The 20,588-nt window shown below is 49.5% G+C and overlaps 2 protein-coding genes across 6 annotated transcripts; both read right to left on the bottom strand.

The window, feature by feature from the left end:
• Positions 1–4,398: 4,398 nt before the first annotated feature.
• On the bottom strand, positions 4,399–9,877 carry LOC120303202 (zinc finger protein 268-like). 2 transcript variants are annotated; one of them, XM_039332512.1, is made up of 5 exons: positions 8,731–9,877; positions 7,558–7,723; positions 7,002–7,128; positions 6,725–6,838; positions 4,399–6,228 (listed from the first exon to the last, which is right to left on the bottom strand). In XM_039332512.1, the coding sequence occupies exons 2-5, from the start codon at positions 7,579–7,581 to the stop codon at positions 4,742–4,744; spliced, it is 1,752 nt and encodes a 583-aa protein (XP_039188446.1). In that variant the 5' UTR covers positions 7,582–7,723; positions 8,731–9,877; the 3' UTR covers positions 4,399–4,741. The 2 variants fall into 2 exon arrangements, with proteins under 2 accessions (XP_039188446.1, XP_039188447.1); XM_039332513.1 differs by having other exon boundaries at positions 7,558–7,623.
• A 92-nt stretch (positions 9,878–9,969) lies between these two features.
• On the bottom strand, positions 9,970–20,351 carry LOC120303200 (calponin homology domain-containing protein DDB_G0272472-like). Of its 4 annotated transcripts, none has more exons than XM_039332502.1 (17): positions 19,859–20,351; positions 19,093–19,202; positions 17,220–18,247; positions 16,924–17,044; positions 16,376–16,531; positions 15,996–16,154; positions 15,735–15,797; positions 15,464–15,559; positions 14,853–14,933; positions 14,367–14,549; positions 13,656–13,787; positions 12,709–12,935; positions 12,240–12,378; positions 12,035–12,118; positions 11,687–11,889; positions 10,612–10,678; positions 9,970–10,540 (listed from the first exon to the last, which is right to left on the bottom strand). In XM_039332502.1, exons 2-17 carry the CDS (start codon positions 19,195–19,197, stop codon positions 10,379–10,381), a joined length of 3,006 nt encoding a protein of 1,001 aa, XP_039188436.1. In that variant the 5' UTR covers positions 19,198–19,202; positions 19,859–20,351; the 3' UTR covers positions 9,970–10,378. The 4 variants fall into 4 exon arrangements, with proteins under 4 accessions (XP_039188436.1, XP_039188438.1, XP_039188437.1 ...); XM_039332504.1 differs by having other exon boundaries at positions 9,970–10,529; XM_039332503.1 differs by having other exon boundaries at positions 19,093–20,351.
• Between the last annotated feature and the right edge of the window lie 237 nt (positions 20,352–20,588).

Raw genomic sequence — 20,588 nt, 5'->3', positions numbered from 1 at the left:
AATGAATAGAGAAGAGTAGAAAAGGAATAGGAGAAATGAAGAACAGAGTAGAATAGAAATAGACTAGACTAGACTTGACTAGACTAGACTAGACTAAACTAGAATTATTGGCCAAGTGTGATCGGACACACAAGGAACTAAGAGCTCTGACTGATGGCACAAATCAATCAGTTTCATGTATTAAGTTACGTTGTTGTTTTTTCCTCCATACTCTGAATGCAGGAAGGACAGGCAGCCATTCCACAGGCGTCACAGAGGAGTATTTTTCCCCTCTTTCACAGGAGAGAATTGGTGGCTAACTTCTATTTACTCAAGCGCCTTACAAACCCTTCATTGCCTGTGGCTCACAAGTGGATGTTAGTGATGAATAGCACCTTAAAGTCTCTTTTAATTGCGCCAATCAGTTTGGGTTAGCCCACGAGGAAGGAAACTTTAATTACTGTTTATTTTTTTTTACTTCTCTTTCTGGCATTCTTTGCATTTTTTTTCCCTAGCAAAATGGTACCGTCGAAATAAAATGAAAAGTAGCACTTAAAGCTTCCACATTCATCCCAAGAATAGAAGACAACACAACTTAATTAAGAAAAACCAATGAAGTGGCCAGAAGGAAGGGATCCACTAACCCCTCCAGTCACAATCAATTGGGAGCAATCAACCTACAGTAAGAGCTTTAGCGAAGAAACCTTTAATTAAAGGAACAACAGCCCTGCATTGTATCTTCCCTACCATCACTGCAACAATAGGTATAATTGCAAACCAGGTATGGGAAACGCTAAAAGATGTAATCTTTGACTGTCACGTTATAATTATTTGGAACACTGTTAAATGCAAAAAACAACAATAACAACAATCAAGAGAATAAAGGACTTATGTGATTGTATTTTACAGCCGCTTTGAGCATATTTATTTATTGATTTAAGCAACTTACTGGTCACCCAACTCCTAACAAGTTTTGGGGTAGGGTTTACGATTAAAAAAACCCAAGAACAATACCAGAAGAGGTAAAAGGTTGAGAAACATTAACCTAGTTAGTCTCCACACTTAGGGCAGGACGAGGGGGAAGCCACGTAAGTGTGGCGACTGACTAGGTTGTTTCCCAACCTTGACAACTTGAAGAGCTGTAGACTTCAACTGCCAGCAAAGCTGGCTGGGGAATTCTGGGAGTTGAACTCTACACCTCTTCTTGAGGAACATTGAGCAAGGCCTTCATTAGCTTCCCAAATGCCATCAGGATGTGAGCCATCAAGTCACACAGATGAGTTCCTTGATGATGTAGGACTAGACTCATCTTCCTTGATTTTTGGCCATGTTGTCGGGGATGATGAAAGTTGCAATCCCAAAGTTGCTCATGGTTTGATAGAGCTTGTCCCCATTCTGCAGAAGTCCTCTTGCAGAAATGCTAACGGTCAACAGTCCTCAAGGCAGACCATCCCGTGTTCTTCCACCACCTTGCACCATTGTCCTTCTCTGGATGATGGCAGGCATGGACGAGAAAGAACCAGTAATTTTAAGATGTTATGCTTAGACAAGTGTGAAGGGGGGCAGTGGTGGGCTTGGAGAGAAAATGGGATAACACAAGGATAGCACAAGCTTTTTTTGGGGGGGATAATGGACCCAACTGAGGACGGAGGGGGAGAGAGAGATTAGATATTTGGAGCAAACATCCATCCCTGGCCTTCCTGCCATTGTGTAGCCAGGGGCAGAGGGGTGGGGGTGAAGAAAGGATAGGCCTGCATAAACACTTAACCCAGGTTTCCTTTGGATCCTTGTGCCCAGTCAACGCCCAGGTCTCATTGTAAAAATAAGTGGGAAGGCTGGAGCAGCAAATAATGTGCACTATAACCTCTAATCTTCAGAGCCAGATGGTAACTTTGGCCAAGTAGAAAAAGAAAGAAAAGAAAAGAAAAGAAAAGAAAAGAAAAGAAAGAGAAAAACACAAGCCTGCAGTAACTGAGGTTTCTAATTTTAAAAACGATAAAGAAAATTAGACTCATAATACAGACAGACGTCTATTTTCAGTGAGTTTCCCCCCCCCTTTCATTGTGAATTTATTACCATTTCCTGATTGAATTTTGAGTCTGTGCACCTGGTAAGGAAAGCTGGCTACGAAAGATTTGTTCTGCAAAGGTGGCAGTCCCTATGCACTTCTTTAACAAAAATAATTGAACTGAAACTAAATTTGATGTCCTTCCTACTGTACTGCAAGGAGTCTTTCATTCACTTTTCAAGGACAGAGGCAACCTGAAATTAAGGAGAAACTTCCTGACAGTGAGAACAATTAACCAGTGGAACAGTTCGCCACAAGAAGTTGTAGGTGCTTCGTCACTGGAGATTTTTAAGAAAAGACTGGACAGCCACCTATCTGAAATGGTGAAGAGTCTCTTGCTTGAGCAGGGGGCTGGACTAGAAGACCTCCAAGAACCCTTCCATCTCTGTTCTGATTGAAGCCTTCTTCCCCTTGCTGATTACTGTAGCCCACTTGTCTGGGAAAGGAGGGGCTGAACCGGCCTTTGGCCAAACTGCTTGCCCAGATCCTTAACAACAGGAGGAAGAAAGCCCTGGGAAGGAGCCGGGACAGTACTAAGTGGGCAAATCAGACAGGAAGCCCATTAGCGCCCCACCCAGAATTGGAAAGAGCTCTGATATTTTATAAAAAATTAAAAGTGGACGCACAATGTTGGAAAAGTTGAGTTTTCGTTACAATGAGCACGTTTTCTTTGTCACTGAAGAAGTGGCCTGCAGCCCCTTCCTTGGCTCCACCTGGATTATTACTTTATCCTCAGCCATTGTGGTGCCGTCCCCATGTTCACACACCCACCAACTGACCGTGGGAACATTTGTGCCCAGAACACTTTCTTTGCACGGATGCTTATTAAGGCACCATTGTAGGTTTTTCTTCTCACCACGAGTAAAGCCCCTGCAAGGGAGGGTTTCCTTCATCTACCTGAGGGCGCTTGGAAATTTATTCCTTATCTCCCTGGAATGTTTTCAAACTGATTTAATGGTTGGGAATGATGGGCGATTGTTTCGGGGGCCCTCCTTTTTATTCAGTTTTGGTCACCACGATGTAAAAAAGATGTTGAGACTCTAGAAAGAGTACAGAGAAGAGCAACAAAGATGATCAGGGGACTGGAGGCTAAAGCATATAAGGAACGGCTGATTGGGTATATCTAGTTTAATGAAGAGAAGGACGAGGGGGGACAGGATAGCAGTATTCCAATATCTCAGGGGCTGCCCCAAAGAAGAGGGAGTCAAGCTATTCTCCAAAGCGCCCGAAAGCAGGACAAGAAGCAACAGATGGAAACTCATCAAGGAGAGAAGCAACCTAGAACTAAGGAAAAATTTCCTGACAGTTAGAACAATTAACCAGTGGAACAACCTGCTTCCAGAAGTGGTGAATACTCCAACACTGGAAGTTTTTAAGAAGAGACTGGACAGCCATTTTTCTGAAATGGTGTAGGGTTTCCTGCCTGAGCAGGGGGTTGGACTAGATGACCTCCGAGGTCCCTTCCAACATTATTATTATTATTATTATTATTATTATTATTATTATTATTAATAATAATAATTATTATTATTTCTCTGCAGCCTCCCTCTGGGCTACTAGTTCCCAAACTGAGCACCCCTAGAGGAATATGTATTAAGTGTGTGTTTGTGTGTGTGTGTGTAAAATATATCTATATATCTATATCAGGGGTGTCAAACTGCCGGCCTGCGGGCCGGTTGCATCATACAGAGGCCTTGCCCACCCCAGCTCCAGCAATGTGAAAAAAGCCGTTTTCTCTGTAATATGCAAATACACCAAAATAGCTTTGATCTTCTGCATCCTTGCTGATAAGAAACAGAAGATTCAAGGGTTCCATCTAGTCAAGAAGGTTTTAGCGCCCCCTTCTGGTGGATAATCCAGTGCGCCCCAAATTCTGGGGACTGGAATCCCGCATCATAGAATAGAATAGAATAGAATAGAATAGAATAGAATAGAATAGAATAGAATAGAATAGAATAGAATAGAAGCTGGAAGGGACCTTGGAGGTCTTCTAGTCCAGCCCCCTGCTCAAGCAGGAGTTAAAGTTGCCAAAACTGAGAAACCCTGGACTTTGTGGATGTTTCAGGATCTCTTCCAAACTCTTGCATTCTACAATTCCAAAAGCAGCCTAAACATCCTAAGGAAAAGAAAACGTCACTCTGAAATTTTGACCATTATTTCAGCGATAAGGAAGGCCGAAATTCTGATTATGCATCTTCCATTGTTCGCCTGGATATTATCCTCTAAACCACGGGCCTGAACTGGCAACGGGTACATCGCAGAGAACGAAGGATAGCAATCCATCCATCAACCAACCAACCAACCAATCAATCATCAAATATAAAACTCCAAAGTTGTTTAGCTGGGCGCAGAGTAGTTCATCGGAATTTTATTTTTATTTTTTATTTTTTTACAAAAGCTTTCTGTAAATAAATACAATAATAGAATGCTCATTAACATCTAAATGAGATTCTTGCGAAAAATGATTGTTTTTCCTACCGTCGTACTTCCCAGATTCTCTGATTGCATGACTGTGGATGGAAAATGTAGGGAAAAAATGGTAGTAAAAGACCTTATCACTTCAACCAAATGGAGTCAAGGGTCTTCCTTTCCTGGGGTCCTGAGTTGGAGCAGGTTTGACGCATGGTGGACTCAATCCAGCTCTTTAGGAATGCCAACATTCCCATGCTGAAGATGCCACCAGCATGAGTCAGGTCACATCTGAGGCTCCCATGCATTGGGCTTAGCCCCCGGATCCCTCCCGTGGTTGGGGTCCGGCAGGTTTAGCAGGAGCAGGGCCCCCCCTGAAACCGTCTTCAGGCTGAGCACGCTGGGCACACTGTCCTGCAGGCAGGGCTGCCAGTCTGAGGCAGTCCGCAGCGGCTCGCTCTTCAGGCCGTGCGTCCGCTGGTGCTTGAGGAGGTTGGTGCTCTGGCCAAAGGCCCGCTGGCAATGGGGGCATTTAAAGGGCCCTTCGCCCATGTGGATGCGCCGGTGCCGGATGAGGGTGGAGCCCCGGCGGAAAGTCTTTTCACAGTGGGGACACTGGTAGGGCTTCTCCCCGTCGTGCAGCCGCTGGTGGCGCATGTACTCCTGCCGGCAGGTGAAGGTGGAGCTGCAGGAGGCGCAGGGGTACGGCTGCTCCCCGGTGTGGATCCGTTGGTGCCAGACAAACTCCTGCTTGTAGCGGAAGCTCTTCTCACAGCCAGGACACCGGTAGGTCTTCTCTCCGGCATGGCTCCTCTGGTGCCAGGTGAACTCCTGCTTGAAGCGGAAGCTCTTCTCGCACTCCGGACACTTGTACGGCCGGTCACCCACGTGGGCCCGCTGGTGCCACATGAATTCCTGCTTGTACCGGAAGCTCTTTTCGCACTCGGGGCATTTATATGGGCGCTCCACGGAGTGGGTCTTCAGGTGCCACGCCAGCTCTTGCTTGAAGCGGAAGTTCTTCCCACAGGTGCCACATTTGTGGGGCCACTCAGCCGTGTGGGTGCGCTGGTGCCACATCAGCTCCTGCTGGTGCCGGAAGACTTTGGCGCAGTCATTGCACCTGTAGGTCTTCTCTCCAGCGTGCACCTTCTGGTGCCAGCTGTACTCGTGGGCGTATCGGAAGGTCTTCTCACACTTCCCGCACTTGTAAGGCCTCTCCTCCTTGAGGACCCCCCTCGGGCGGATGCTCAGCGTGGAGCAGTGTGCACAGGAGCAGGGGGGCAACACCCTAGCTCGGCTTGGGGGTTCAGCAGGGGTTGGCGGGTTCTTAACATGGCTGTGCTCACATTCAGGGCACACCTGCCCCAATGCTCCACGGGACACCACTATTGGGATGCGGAGAGCAGAATGGATGGGAAAACATTTCTGGCACTGGGTGCAGATCAGCAGCATCTCCTCATGGGTGCCTGGCTGAGTGATGCTCAGGGGCCGGAAACTGCTTTCCCCAGCCCCTCGAGGTGCAGCCTGAAATTCCACCGGCAGAGCTTGCTCACCTGCCAGGCTGCAGTTCTCCCGCTTGAGCCCCACGTCCCCGGGAGACAGACCAGCTGATCCGTTTACTGCAGAATCAGACTCGAGGGAGCCTCCCATCCACCCGGGCTGCTCACAGAGGGACCCATGGTGCTGGCTCCCCTTCCGGGCCGGTGGACAGCACAGCAGACCCGTGTCATCTCCATCAAGGGCTGGCTCCTCTTTAATGGTCAGTTGGCCACCTGCGGGGACAAGAGACCGAACAAAAGCATTACGCAGATGCACGAGGGAAAAAATACAGTATAATTTGGAGTGGGGAGAAATGGCACCTTTCAGAGTTGTCAGAAAATGGCCATCATGGGGAGGGGGAGTGTTACAAAGCATCTGGGTAGGTCCAGTTGCAACGCTGCAGTGGCCAATGGGGGGGGGAGGGGGCGCCCTATCAACACAATGTGGCAAGTTCTCCTTTGGCAGTCAAAGATCTCCTGAACTGAGCCAGGGGTTGAACTAAGTGATCTCTAAGATCCCCTCCTTTGATTCTACCAGGCTGTTGTGAGCTGGTGGTCCCCAACACTTCCATGCCCTCCCCCAAATTATTCATACTCCCACTGCAGAAATCCCCAACTTCTCTGCAGTTGAAAAACCCAGCCCTGCAGATGGTTGGAAGCACCATTTTGATTTCTCCTTCTGCCTCCAGGGAAGGCAACCCTCTCCAGGGATCTGCAGCTTCAGACATACCCCCCAAATTGTCCTTTGAATCCTCTCTGGACTTTGGGAACTGTGCTCTCCCCGCACAGGGCTTCTCCCAGGCTCCGATCTGCAGGAGGACGCTGGGGGGTTGCGCGGCGAGACCTGGGGGCCAAAAGAGAGAGAGATGGGGGTGAATCCTGCCCTTTCGCTGCCCTCCTCGGTGTGTGTGTGTGTGTGTGTGTGTGTGTGTGTCTTTCTGCACTTTTGGCTTTGCTATCTCTTACTATCTTGCTATTTCCTTCCCTTTCCAGTGAAAAAGAGCTACCTAGAGACACCAGGGCTTCATAGTTGTCCTTCATGACGTCCCGGTAGAGGTTCCTCTGCCAGTCGGACAGCGTTTCCCACTCTTTTGCGGAAAAGTAGATCGCCACCTCCTCAAACGTCACTGGATCCTGAAAAAGGGGGACCCAGAGAGAGCTCAAGTGTTGGCCCAGTTTCCCTTCTCTTCCGGGGGTGGGTGGGTAGGTATAGCCAAGCAAATAACAGCATTGGGCCATCCCTGTTTTTTTTTTCCTGATTTCATTCCCCCAATTGGCATAATTTATACTACATTTTTAAAAAGAGAGAGATGGATTTGGAAGGAGGTAGAACGGTTTTAGTGTGGGGAAATCTGTGGTTTAAAAATCTCCTTTTTACTTCCTCCTCTCAAGTCCAAAGCCTTGCGCACTGGTCACTGCCTTTGTTGGGGAGCAATGGTTTAACCCACCTTTCCCCCCCCCCCGTTCCACTGAAGGCCAGGCCGATCCCCAAAGCAAGGGAAGAGTTGCCCCGTAGGATGCAAAGTTGGGGCAGAAGCCAGGTGGAGCAGAGGACAGACTTACCTGCTGAGTGGGGGCTCCAGCCATCTCTCAAGGTGAGGCCTTGCTGGTCTCCCTGCAGTCCAGCTCCTTCAGAATCAATACGTACAGCTGATCAGTGCAGGACTTTGGTTTTAGGCAGAGTTTGGGTGGGAAAGGCCAGCTCAAAAACACAGGGTTCCCAGGAGGACTGCAAATCCGGTTGGGGGAGCAGGGAGCGAAGGGAGAGGAGAGGGAAAGAGACAGAAGGAGACCTTTATAACCTATGTTTTGACTTGTGGTTTCGACTTGTGTGTGGTGTGCACTGTGGACAGCACTTAATTTCGTGGTGAGATACACCCTGACCATAAAGATTAGTCTATTTTTAAATTTCCTGTCCATGAGAACAATTAACCAGTGGAACAGCTTGCCTCCAGAACTTGTGGGTGCTCCACTGCTTGGTTTTTTTTTTTTAAGAAGAGCGGTGAACTGGTGGGGAAGCCTGGGATCTGTAGTCCCCCAAATTAGGAAGATGCCTGGCCCAGCCGACCCTTTGCGTGCGACCCCTTCCCTCGGCCCCGCCGAGACCCCCAAGAACTCCCCACGCGCCACGCCCGGACGGAAAGCGCTCCCCACGCAGGATCCTCGCCGGGAAGACTCGCCGCGCCCGATCCAGCTGGGCACAAAAGCCGGCCGGGGAGGCGCTTATCAGCCACACGAGGGGCGCAGCCCCGCGCCTGGCTCTCCTGCCCGGCTGGGCACCTGCGCTGGGCACCGGCGGCCGCCTCTCCTCCCTGCGCGGCGGTGGGCAGGCCGAAGGCGGCGGCGGCGGCGGGGGGGCTCGTCAGCCTTAACCCCTGCCTCGCCGCAGGTAGGCAGGCAGGCGTGCCATCCGCACACCGCCCCCGCCTGGCCGCCGGGGAAGGGGAGCCGGCAGGAGCCGCGCCCGGCGCCCGGCTGCTCGCTCGCGCACCGGGACCACCGGCGAAGCTCGGAGCTTTGGGGCCGGGGTCCCGGGAGCCACGCGCGCCCGGCGCCTCGGAGGGAAGCGCGGGGGTCTTTCGCTTCTTTTTGGGAGGGTGGAGGGGAAGGGCTCGGCCGTCGCTGCCTCCAATGGGCCCCCGGGCTTTGGCCAGGCAGGCTGGGCGAACCCCCCACGCGCGGTTCTCGTGGGAAGGCGAGGGAGGGTGGCAAGGGAGCGCACCGCGGTCTGCTCACCTTGGGAAGGAGCGCAGCCCCCAGTTGGGGGACAAGCAGCAGAGCGACTGGCGCCCCGGGCCTTTGCGGCTTTTAGGGGGCTCTGCTTGGAAAGAGGCTGTGGCTGTGAGACCCGGGTGTCAGTGGCGAACTCCGCGAACTGTAGCAACTCGGGCAAGCGAACGGAGCCATCGGAAGCGGCCGGGAAGAACTCCGCTGGCTGCTTGAAGCTCCAACTCGGTCGGCTGCTTTGCGGCTTCAGGATGTCACGCAACCCTAGGCGGAAGCTGACGCGCAATTCGGCGCCTGCACCCGGTGCCGCTTGCGAGCGAGTGGCTAGGAAAAAAAGGAGGGGAACCCGCTGGTCTTCCCCCAAGGAACTCCTCGGGAGCTAATCCAACCTCAGACGATACAAGAAGGTAGATCCGTTCCGTCGGGGTGGTCTAGATGGCCACATGGGATCCCTGCCGTTTCAGCGGAAGCCTACGGCAACCTGGGCATACAACCCCAAATAACAGATCCCTAATCTGAATGTGGAAGTACTCTGATTCCCATCTTGCTATGCGGTTGTGCAAGAAGATGACAGACAAGGATAGTCCTTCCCATGGGAAAAAACATCAACACTTCCGGGTGTGTCTTGACAACTCAGGCAGAGGAATAACAATTACGTATTATTATATATTACACTATAAACTTGCACATTCTATGTATACATATACATATTCGCCACTATTGCATGTATTTATTTTTGTACATACATACATTTTATACATATACTACTACATATGCATATAATATATATATACCGTACCTATAGACATATACTATGCTGATATATCATGACATCTTAGGTTCTTGCATAGGAAGACCAACACCACCAGCTAAAGAACTCATAGCTGTGACTTCCCATTGTTGTGTGCATAGTACATTTCAATTAGCATCCTAGGGATTAGGCTGTGGTTTCACTCTGCCCCACTTAAGTGTGGCGAGTGATAACCGGAAGGATATGAACCTATGCGTGCTCCTATCTCTAGCAGAAGCTTTTGTGGCGTCCTCTTTGTGGCAGCCTCTCCAGGATTAAGGCTGCCACAAAAAGGAGCAGGTCCACTTATTTTTCCAAAGCCCCAGAAGGCAAGACAAGAAACAATGGATGGAAACTAATCAAGGAGAGAAGCAACCTGGAATTGAGGAGAAACTTCCTAACAGTCAAGACAATTAACCAGTGGAACGGCTTGCCTTTAGAAGTCGTGGGTGCTCCATCACTGGAGGTTTTTAAGAAGAGACTGGACGGCCAATTGTCTCAAATGGTATAGAGTCTCTTGCTTGAGCAGGGGGCTGGACTAGAAGACCTCCAAGGCCCCTTCCAGCTCTATTCTAATTGATCGGTTGATTGGCTGGGCAAAGGCAATCCAGGCTCCAGATTTTTCCTTTTGCTCAGCTGAGAATATCGCCTCTCCCCCCCTCCCCTCTTTTGGATAACCCCTTCATTCTTGGCAACCTCTTTCCTTCCCCACTTCCAGCTGGATTTCTCTGCTGGTTGGTTCGCTTTGAAGGCAGCCTAGCGCATTAGCCAGCACCGATACCTCCGCCTGATGTTGCTGGAAGCGATGGTTTTCTTACCAATTCCAGATTAGAGACATGCTCCAGGACATCACCAACTTGGCATTTTTCAGTTTGGGTTGGAAATTTGGAGACCTCTAAGTCTAAATCCAGCATGGCTGTTGGGCAGTTGGCCACAGAAGGGTTGATACAAATAGTCTTTGAGGTCTTCTGGTAACTGGAAATGTTTCTGTCCCATCCTTGGCCAACCATTTTGGCATCTGCAAACCATCTGGGTATTTGCAATGCAGGAGACTTTGTAACCCCCCCTCCCCTCCCGGGGAACCTTCCCCCCTCTTTTACCGTGGAGAAACGTCTTCCTTCTGATCCAGGAGTTGCCAGATTCTTGCAGAAATTGCTGGATAAACATCTGGAAGGGAGACGCGCAGTTGTGAACATTCAAAGTTAGAAGCTTGACTAGAGCTAGAAAAGCTCAACCCTTGTGAATAGGACATGAAAAGCAACAGGGCCTAAAGCCACGTACAGAAGGCCAGCGTTACATCTAGAGATCTTCTGCCACATTCTGTCCAACATTGCTTCATTGAGCACACAACTGTGGAAAGCTGCGCTATTTAGAGCACACACTTACAGATCTGTGAAAAAATATTTATCAGATCTTTGGGTTTTGCTTGCTGAGAGTAATCCAAGATTCCGGAAGCACCTGTGTTTCATGATTTTACTTATGGAAATAAATGAAGCCCACAGTAGTATATCAAAAGGAACGGCATGAAGCTCTGATGATATTTGGTAGGAAAGCGATACAAAAATCCAGAAATTCAAATCAGGGGAAATTTTCCTTCTCAGAGATCTGATGAAACTTCTTCAATTCAGCTGCAGACTCTGAGAACTTGGAGCCTTGTCAAGGACACCAGAACAGGTGTGGATTTGAAGCAGACGGTTCCCATAACAAAGCGGACTTGTTGATATGGATTACTTAAGACTTTGGAGGTTTGGCTGGGAAAACGATTGTTTAAGTCTATGAACTGGTGTGGGAACCTCAGAGTTAGTTTTGCTTTGATACAACCAAGCAGTGTATTCAATAAACAGTAAGATTTTCAGAAACAGAATTAACCCGGAGTTTTATTTGGATTCTCGAACTGGATGTTGACACTGAGGTATTTATGACTATTTTTTTTTCTGTAGTTTTAATTATCCAGGTTTTATTTATTTTTCTTGAAGGACATATCCATGTGGGCGCATTTACAAGACCAAGGCAAAGTTCATTCTTTGAGGAAAATGGCAAATGCTGGACTACAATTCTCATAAATGCCAATGGCACCCTCCCTTCCAAACATCTGGAGGATGGAAATGTCTAGCAGTTGGAATCCAACCCATATGGCTTGGGCAACTAAGATCTAAGTTCTCTTGCGACACTCACCTCTCTGGCTCACGATCCAGTTCCTCCTTCGGTTCGTTGATGGGCATACGGTCTGCTTTGTCTTTTCCATAAGCTACGTTCTTCTGTGCCACATGCAGCTCGCCAACTCCCTCTTCCTGTGGTGAGCAAAACCTGGACTTGTCTTTCTCCTGTCTTTCCTTCAACCAGCTGCGCTGCAGAGTGAGGATGTCATCCATGTGTTCCTGCAGGCAATTTTGTCTGATCAGAAGGGGCCATGAGCAAGAAGTGACTTTCAGTGCTAAGCCTCAGTTCCAGCCAGAATGTGTAGTGTCCACGACAAAAGGCCTCTCACGGCTCCGACTGGCTGGACTTTGAAGAGGGACTCACGTGAACTAGCTGCTCTTTCAGGCCTTCGAGAACTGACTGACTCTCCAGGCGAAGCTGCTCTTTCTGCTGCCTCAACTCCAGCTCCTGAAGAAGGGAAAAAGTCAAGTGATTACGTGACTTGAGAAGAACCGTTGTAAGAGAGTGAACAATAAAGGAAACCGATAACTTTCTCGGTTCGGGCCTGATAGTCCAAACCATCACTCGCCTTCTCCCTCTGGATCTGGAAAATGCGCTGTTTTTGCCCCTCAAGCTCCTGGTTGAGGTCCTGGATGTAACTCTGAATTTCCTCCCTCGCCTCTCGCAGGGCCTGGAGGGCAGCGCCGGAGGAGAGAGGAAGACCCTCCCTGGGAAACAAGGAAACAGCAGATGGTGGAATTGGCCTTTTTGCAGTTGTGACATTATGACAGCATTTCAGGGTATCTGCAGGTAGTCCTCCACCTGCAACGGTTTGTTAGTGACCGTTCCGGGTTACCATGGCACCAAAAAAAGAGACTTAGGACCCTTTTTTACCATTGTGACCATTGCAGCATCCCTGTGGTCACGTGATTTACACACAAGTTTTGATGCCTTGCAAAGAGGGCTCAGCCCATCGGCTGGAGGTTGCCGGTTTTGCAAGGAAAGAACCAGTTCACAAAAACACAGCAGACACAGATCAGCCCTGCCCGCTATTCTACCTGTACAGCAGGTGAGGAAGCAGGACTGCCTTCTCCGGGAGGAGCTGCTGGAGCTGCCGACATGCTAAGACAATCTGGGTGGCCAAGAATTGATCCATCCGCTCAGCCTGGGCCTGAGCTTCCCGCTCCCGGAGGGACAACCGGCTGCATTCTGCTTGCAGATGTTCTCGATCTTCTTCCATCTGCTGTAGCTTCACTCTTGTTTCTTCTTTTTCTTGCGTCCTTTCCTGGGTGAAGAAGAAACACCCACGCACCACCCCAAGAACCTGTTTCAGGAACCAGGGAAGTTCAGCAGATGGGTTTCTCACTGCCGCAAACAGAGGTAATGCTGGTTGTCATCTTGAAAGCCCTTGGATTCAGGTCAACTGCCTTTTTCCAAGGATCCCCACCCATCTAATTCTAGTCTAGGGAAGAGAAGGAGCAGGGGAGACAAGATAACACGGTTCCAATATTTGAGGGGCTGTCACAGAGAGGAGGGGGAGTCAATCTGTTTTACAAAGCACCCAAAGGCCAAACAAAGAACAATGGATGGAAACTGACCAAGGAGAGATTCAACCTAGAAATAAGGAGAAATCTTCTGACAGTGAGGACAATCAACCAATGGAACAGATTGCCTTCAGAAGTTGTGGGAGCTTCATCACTGGAAGCTTTCAAGAAGAGACTGGGCTGCCATCTGTCAGAAATGATGTAGGGTCTCCTGTTTGGGCGTGGAGTTGGACTAGATGACCTGCAAGGTCCCTTCCAACTCCGTTATTCTACTCTATTCTAAGATGCCTTAATGCGGATCACTGCCTTTTTGGAAGATTCTGAAGCCCATCGTGCTGTTGAAATTGGACGGCAAAATGGTCACAACAACGTAAGTGGGGGAAAACAGACGGACCATTACAAAGCCAAATGTCTCTTTGCAACCCACAGGCTCTGTTCTTGTGGGTGGGTTGTTGCCTCACCTGGTCCAGCTCCTCCCGCAGCCTCTGGAGAGCTTCATCTTTTTCCTTCTGCAACCCAACCTGGAGTTCTTCCAGGCTGGCTCGTTTCTCCTCCTCCAGCAAACGGGTCTGGTTCTCCAAGCCTTCAATCTTCTGAAACACAGAATGCCCAGATGGGCTGTTCTCACTCCTGCCTTGCTGTCCCATGGGCTCTTTGGCTGGCTACCCCAAGGAGGCAAGGGAGGGGGGAGGCGCCTGGTTCTCCACCAAATTCAGGCAACCATGACTGCAGACCTCCTGCCCCCATCAGGGATGGTCCTCATCAAGTAGGTGTCAGGCACAAGGAACCAGAACGAAACCATAAATTGATCAGAGTAGTTTCTTCATTGTTGTTTGCCTATTTACAAGAATCTTGCCAGACTAACTATGCTCTCTTGGGAACAAGCAAACAAAGGATTCAAGGATCTTAAGCAGGGTCTGGCCTCTGTCTCTTCCTCCCCCGTAGGGATTCTAAGCTCGCAGGTCTCTTTACTCCACCCCCTACTCTAGCTGGAGATTCCACCACATAGGTGGAAAAATTAAGAAGGACTACTAGCCCAAAATGAGTAAGGCTGAACTCCCAACATTTTTTTTTTATTATTAAAGGAGCCGTTCAGGCAGCCTCTTCCAGAGTTGTGTGACCCTCTTCTTCCCAGAATGCAAACTGTCAAGAATGAAACTTTGGTAGCTCACCCGACGGAGGTCAGCCTCTGCATCCCGCAAAGCACTGCTGAGTTTCCTTTCTTTCTCCAGGGCTCTCTGGAGATCCACCCGCCTCTTCCGATCCTGTTCCCGCAGGGCCTCCCACTGCATCTGGAGCGCTGCCTGGGCATGGGCTTCCCATTTCTTCTGCTCCTGGACCAGTGAGTTCTGCACCTGGGAAGGACACACAAGGGGGCAGCAAATCAGTCGCATAAGGTGGGGCCCAGGATGGGCTGAAGAGTCTTCCAGCCTTGGTGACTTTAAGATGGGTGGACGTCAATTCCCAGAATTCCCCAGCCAGCAGCCAAGGCTGAAATATGCTGGGCTAGAAGTGGAATGCTGCGTCCAGTTTTGGTCATCATCACAATGTAAAAAAGATGCTGAGACTCTGGAAAGAGTGCAGAGAAGAGCAGAGATTCTGTGACCAAAGGGGCTGATGAGGAAGAAAGTGGGGACACAGACCAGGAGCCGACCTACCATCTCCTTGGCCTCCACCTTCAGGGCCGCTGCCTGCTGCTGCAAGGCTTCCTGCTGCCGGATGGCTTCTGCTTCTCGCTCCTGGATGGAAAGGAAAGGGGGGAAAAAAGCTACCCTGGCTGGATTCAGACAACAGGTTCAATCCAGGTTAAGAAAACATAATGGCTACATTATGCACCTAATATGCTTTGCTGAAGTGGTTCAGATTCCCCCGCGAAGATGCGAAGAGAACGGCTGGGCTCCCAGCTCTGTTCTGGTCAATTAATATTAATCTTTCCAAATTACATTGCCGATTGCCCTTACTTCTCAAATATCGCCCTTTTCCTTTCTCTCAGCTTAATCATAGTTATTTCCCTTTTTTTATTTCTACTCCTTGGACTAGAGGATCTCCAAGGTCCCATCCTATTCTATTCTATTCTGTTCTGTTCTGTTCCGTTCTGTTCTATTCTATTTTGCTCCTATTCTATTCTATTCTATTCTATTCTATTCTATTCTATTCTATTCTATTCTATTCTATTCTATTCTATTCTATTCTATTCTTATTCTATTCTATTCTATTCTATTCTATTCTATTCTATTCTATTCTATTCTATTCTATTCTATTCATCTACCTTTATGATCTTTTGTAGATCTTCAATTTCCTTCTGGAAGGTGTCAGCTTGTTCCCGGAGAGCACTGGCTTTAGCCTCTTCTGAACTTTCAGCACACTGAAAAAAAGAAGGAGAAAAAATTAAAATCGGCTCGGCCACTCTTTATGAGGTCAGCTGCCAAGAACTTCCCTTCTGTCTTTTGAGGGCCGATCTCCTCTCTGGCTTCCATCCCTTTCCCAGCCTCTCCACAACCTCTCACAATTCCCAGAGACGCAAGATCCCACATGGATACCTCTTGTAAAGCCTGCTTCTTCTCCAGCTGCATCTCTTCCCTTAGCTTGCAGAGCTCTTTCTCCTGGCACGAAGAAAAACAAAAGGGAAAAAAAAATTACTTACGCATTCACTCTACCTACATCCCCTTTAATGTCTCCCAAACCTTTGGATACGAAGCTCTGCCCAATTCTAGGACCTTTAGCAAAGCAGAAAGGAAGCCAGGAACCCCCATCCTTGCTAAGAAAGAATAAATGCATGGCCAAGGAAGGATAAAGAGAACCTTTTCCTGGAAGGCCTCCTGCTGGAGCTGCTTCATCTGTTGCTGGTGTTCCTCTTTTAGGCTCCTGACAATACCGTCCAGGGCCCCCTTTTCCGCCTCCAAGACTGACAGGGTCTTGTGCATCCTTGCTATTTCCAGGTCCTTTTTGGACAGCAGAGCCTGCAAAACCAAAATCCTCCGTTCTGCTTCTAGATCTGAGATCCACCCTGCAAACAAGGTCAGGTCCTCTTGTTGTTGAGCTCACTCCCAGTTCATAAAAACCCTGGGTAACAACCAGCTCTAAGCAACCAATTTTCCTCCCCACATCTGAAATTGACGGTTAGTATTTTGGAGGGCTGTCAATCATTCCAAGTGGGGGGTCTCCAGTGGGATCTTCTTACCTCCTGGAGCTGCTTGGTCTTCTCACTGGCCATTTCCTCCATGGAGGACAACAAGGTTCTAGAACTCTTCAGCTGGAGCTTCAGAGAAGAGAGCTGGTCCTCTAAGCAGCGGACTTGGTCCTTCAACTCTTCTCGTTCACTGACCAGTCGAGAGACCTAAGATTTTTGTTTACAGAAAAGTAGACGACGAAATTTATCCTAAATAAATCAAAGCAGGATGAGTGGCTGCGACTTCTATTCTATTCTATTCTATTCTATTCTATTCTATTCTATTCTATTCTATTCTATTCTATTCTATTCTATTCTATTCTATTCTTATTTCATTCAGGGGAAGAGAAGTGACTCGCCAGTGTCAGAATATTTGACACTCCAAGTTGAAAGGTGATCTGAGGAAACGTTTTCTATGGATTGAAAAAAAAAGGGACCTGGGGGACCCTGCAGCTTGTGGATGCTCCCCTCTGATAGTCCTCTCTTAAAAGTAGTGGCAGGGGATGTTTCTGGCTGAAGGGAAGAGAGAAATCCCCCCCCAGGTGTGCATCCTTCCTCACCTCCACCTGCACAGCCCCGTACTGCCTGCCCTGCCACCTGAGCATGCTCAGTTCTTGCTCCAGTTCCATGACTTCCTTCAGGCAGGTCTCCTGCTTATATTCCAGCAGCCCCAGATCAGCCCTGCAGCAGGACGGAAGGACATTAACAGAATAGTAAAATAAATGGTTGGAAGGGACCTTGGAGGTCTTGTAGTCCAGCCCCAGCCATGTTTACCACATTGTCATTTTGGCAATGGATCTCAAATATCTGCCTCGGGGTTGTCCTACACTTATAGTAAATATTGATGGATTAATACCTGGCCTTTTCCACTTTCTCCTGATGTTCTTCCATTTGCAACTCCAGCCTCCTTGCCAGCTCCTGGCGCTCCCGTAAGGCTTCCTGAAATGTTTCCAGCTCCACAGCCGCATGCTGGGAGGAGAATGAGGAGGAGGAGGAGAAATTGAAGTAGGAGGAAGTCTTCTCAGAATGGCTGACCTCTGCTCTCCTCGGTGGGACTCGAATGTTTGATGTGGTTCTTCTGGCCCTTTGCCAGGATGACTGAGGCTCTCCAACGATCAACCAGTGCTTTGAGCTTCTATTGAAGCTCTGCCTCTGTTCAGAAGATTGCTCTAGTCCTTTTCCTCCTCGCTCTAATCCCAGGAATTCACTTTTCCTGGAATCCACTTTTCCCCCTTCTTCTCTCGAGCTCTGGAGTCTGGCATGAAGACTCCTCTTCCACGGTTGGCCTCCCCTTCCTGCATCCGTTCCACTGGAGCTCTTGGCTGAGCAGTTCTTGACTCTGTGTTGAGTAAGAGGTGCCATGTTCTTGAGTCCATCTCGAGGAAGACCCCAGAGTGGCCATTCTCTGGAAGGGGGAGCCAATTCTTGGCTCCTTTTCTCCTTGGACACTTCTGCTGGCCACCGCTTGCTTGTCGGCTCCAATCTGTGAGAATCCAAAGCAGGATGGAGAGATCTGAAAGGTGGACAAGGACCAGCCATCTCAGGCAGGACGGTGGCCTTGGATGTTGGTGGCCTCACATCTCTGGGGCCTAATGCGAGACCAGAAACAGCCTCGTCCTCACCGGAGCTCAGCCCCAGATCCACCAAACCTTTGTGGAACTCAGCAGCCAAGTCTTCGGTGCAAACGGAGTCTGATCTGCTCGGGGCCTCCTTTGAGTCAGGGAGGTGCAGCAGCTGCCTTCTGCGGTCCATCTCCCGAGAGGACATGTCTCCATCCCCACCTGCGTTGGTCCTGCCTGGATCTGCTGTCCTAGAAGTGGCCTCGGTTTCACCCAGGCCGAGAGGACCATCCCAACTGCTTCCCTTGATCCTTGGTCCAGGTCCCTGTGAGGCAAGAGTAGCAGGTTAGGGGGGTATTTCACAAGGAGGACAGGCTAGAAACAGCCAAGAGGAACAGATTTCAGAAGATGCTGCAGAACCTATAGGTTCTCCTGCTTGAGCAGAGGGCTGGACTAGAAGACCTCCGAAGTCCCTTCCAGCCCGAGATCTTTGAATCTTCAAGCTGAAAGATCTAGAGAAGGTTAAGGTAGATAACCCCTGGTGCACTGCAAATGTTTGGGCAGACAGGGTGGCTGTGGCTGATAAGGTCCAAAACATCTGGACAGCACACACCCAACACATCAGCAGTATTCACAATCTATTATAAAAAACAAAAATAATCTATTCGCAAATTTTAAACAATGGTTTTTATGTCTTTGGGTGCTCTGTGACTATAGAAAACTGTAGCCTATTTTACAGTCATGCTTAGATGCTCTATGGCTTAGCACATTTTTAAACCCAAACCCTAGGATGGCGAAATTGTTAGGGATGCCCTAGGCAGGGGTTGGCTTAGATGATCTCCAAGGCCCCTTCAGGTCTTTTCATCCTGTGATGCAGACCCAACAAAGAAATGCACGTTCCTCCATCTAGCTTGATTTAATTTCCTGGCATTAGCTGGGCAGAGACTCAGCTCTGCAAGCTTGGAGTGAGGTGGGCAAGACAGGCCTTCCTTGAGCAGATATGACTCTGAGACTTTTGCATTCCAAGTTCTAGGAAGGACTCTTTGCCTAAACCTTTCAAAGACCAGTTGGAGTGCAATGGGCAAAGCTGTCTCCCCTGGCCAGCTGTCTCCCCTGGCCAACCTAGGTGTCCGATCCTGAGGCACAGACAGCAAGGTGTGGCTGACCTACCTGCATGGGGTTGAGCTGAGCGTCGATGCAATCCAGCAGGAAATCGCAGTGACCCTTGGTGCAAGGGTGCAACCTCTTTACCAGAGGGACAGCTGTCTCTCTCATCACTTCTGAGGAAGCAGAAAACCTGGCTCAAAAAGAGTAACTGCGAGAGGGACCTCAGAGCCCTAGCGGACGATCCCTTAAACAGGAGCCAGCCGTGTGCGGCAGCAGCCCCAAAAGCCAATGCAATCCTAGGCTGCATTAACAGAGGGATAGAATCACGATCACTTGAAGGGTTAATACCCCTTTACAATGTGTTGGCAAGGCCACAGGTGGAATACAGCATCCAGTTTTGGTCGCCACGGTTATCTGTTCTGGGCTGCCAGAATCCAGAAGATCACTCCATGGCCAAAGCGAACTTTTGCTGCTTTCCAGTGGCACTAATACACGGTGCAGCTAATGGGCAAAGTCTATCTTAGGAAGTCCGGCATCCTGAGTAGGTACATAGGAGCACAGATGCCGCTTTGGGGGCAGGGATCGCTCCGCCTTCATGCCTAAACTGCCCTTTGGCTGGACCCAACTTCCTTCGGCCACCCCATTCCGTATCCCAGCCAGTCTTTCTCCCACTTAGAACTGGGCAGGAGTATTAACAGCGCAAGTGCGAGTGGAATCCGATTCTCTGGGCTGCGCGACTTTTCTTCAGGATGGAGGGGGCAGAGACGCAAGAGGGGAAATGCCCCAAGTGGGAGACCCGGCAAAGAATCGAGAGGCTCCCGCGACTCACCAACTGCCCACTCGGCCGCGCGCGGGCGGCTCCTCCCGCTTGGCCCGGTGGAAACTTCGTTTGCAGCCCTGGAACGTCCCGGGCCGGGGTTGCTTAGCTACCTTATAACGCGGAGCAGCTCCGGCGCTCCCATTGGCGGAGAGTCTCATCCGTTGCCTAGGGACACCACACACGGCGGACTCTCGGAAAGGGGCGGCGGGAAGCCACGTGTGACTGCTGGGGGAGCGGTCCCTGTAGGACCCCCTCCCCAAGACTGGATGCTGGAAGAAACACTCCGGAACTTGGGGAAAGTTGGAAGGATGAGGAAACGTTATCTTGGGGTATTCCTGAAGGAAGCAGAAATCGTGGAGGAAGGAACTTTGCATTCAGCAAACATGAATTTGTACTGTCACCTGTCGTCCGTCCATCCATCCACCCACTCACATACACACCTACCTACCTATCTACAATCTACCATCTACGGTACCTACCTATTTTCCATCCATCCACCCACCCATCTTATTCTCCATCCATCCACTCACCCACCCATCTTATTCTCCATCCATCCATCCATCCATCCACTTACCCATTCTCCATCCATCCATCCACCCATCCACTCACCCATCTTATTCTCCATCCGTCCGTCCATCCATCCACTCACCCACCCATCTTATTCTCCATCCATCCATCCATCCACTCACCCATCTTATTTTCCATCCATCCGTCTATCCATCCATCCAAGCATTATTTG

The sequence above is a fragment of the Crotalus tigris genome, unplaced genomic scaffold, assembly GCF_016545835.1.
Source record: "Crotalus tigris isolate CLP2741 ecotype Arizona unplaced genomic scaffold, ASM1654583v1 scf7180000024461.5605484, whole genome shotgun sequence".
NCBI classification, from domain to species: Eukaryota; Metazoa; Chordata; class Lepidosauria; order Squamata; family Viperidae; genus Crotalus; species Crotalus tigris.
The sequence above is the reverse complement of the archived record's forward strand: the minus strand, read 5'-3'. Positions and strand labels throughout refer to the sequence as shown.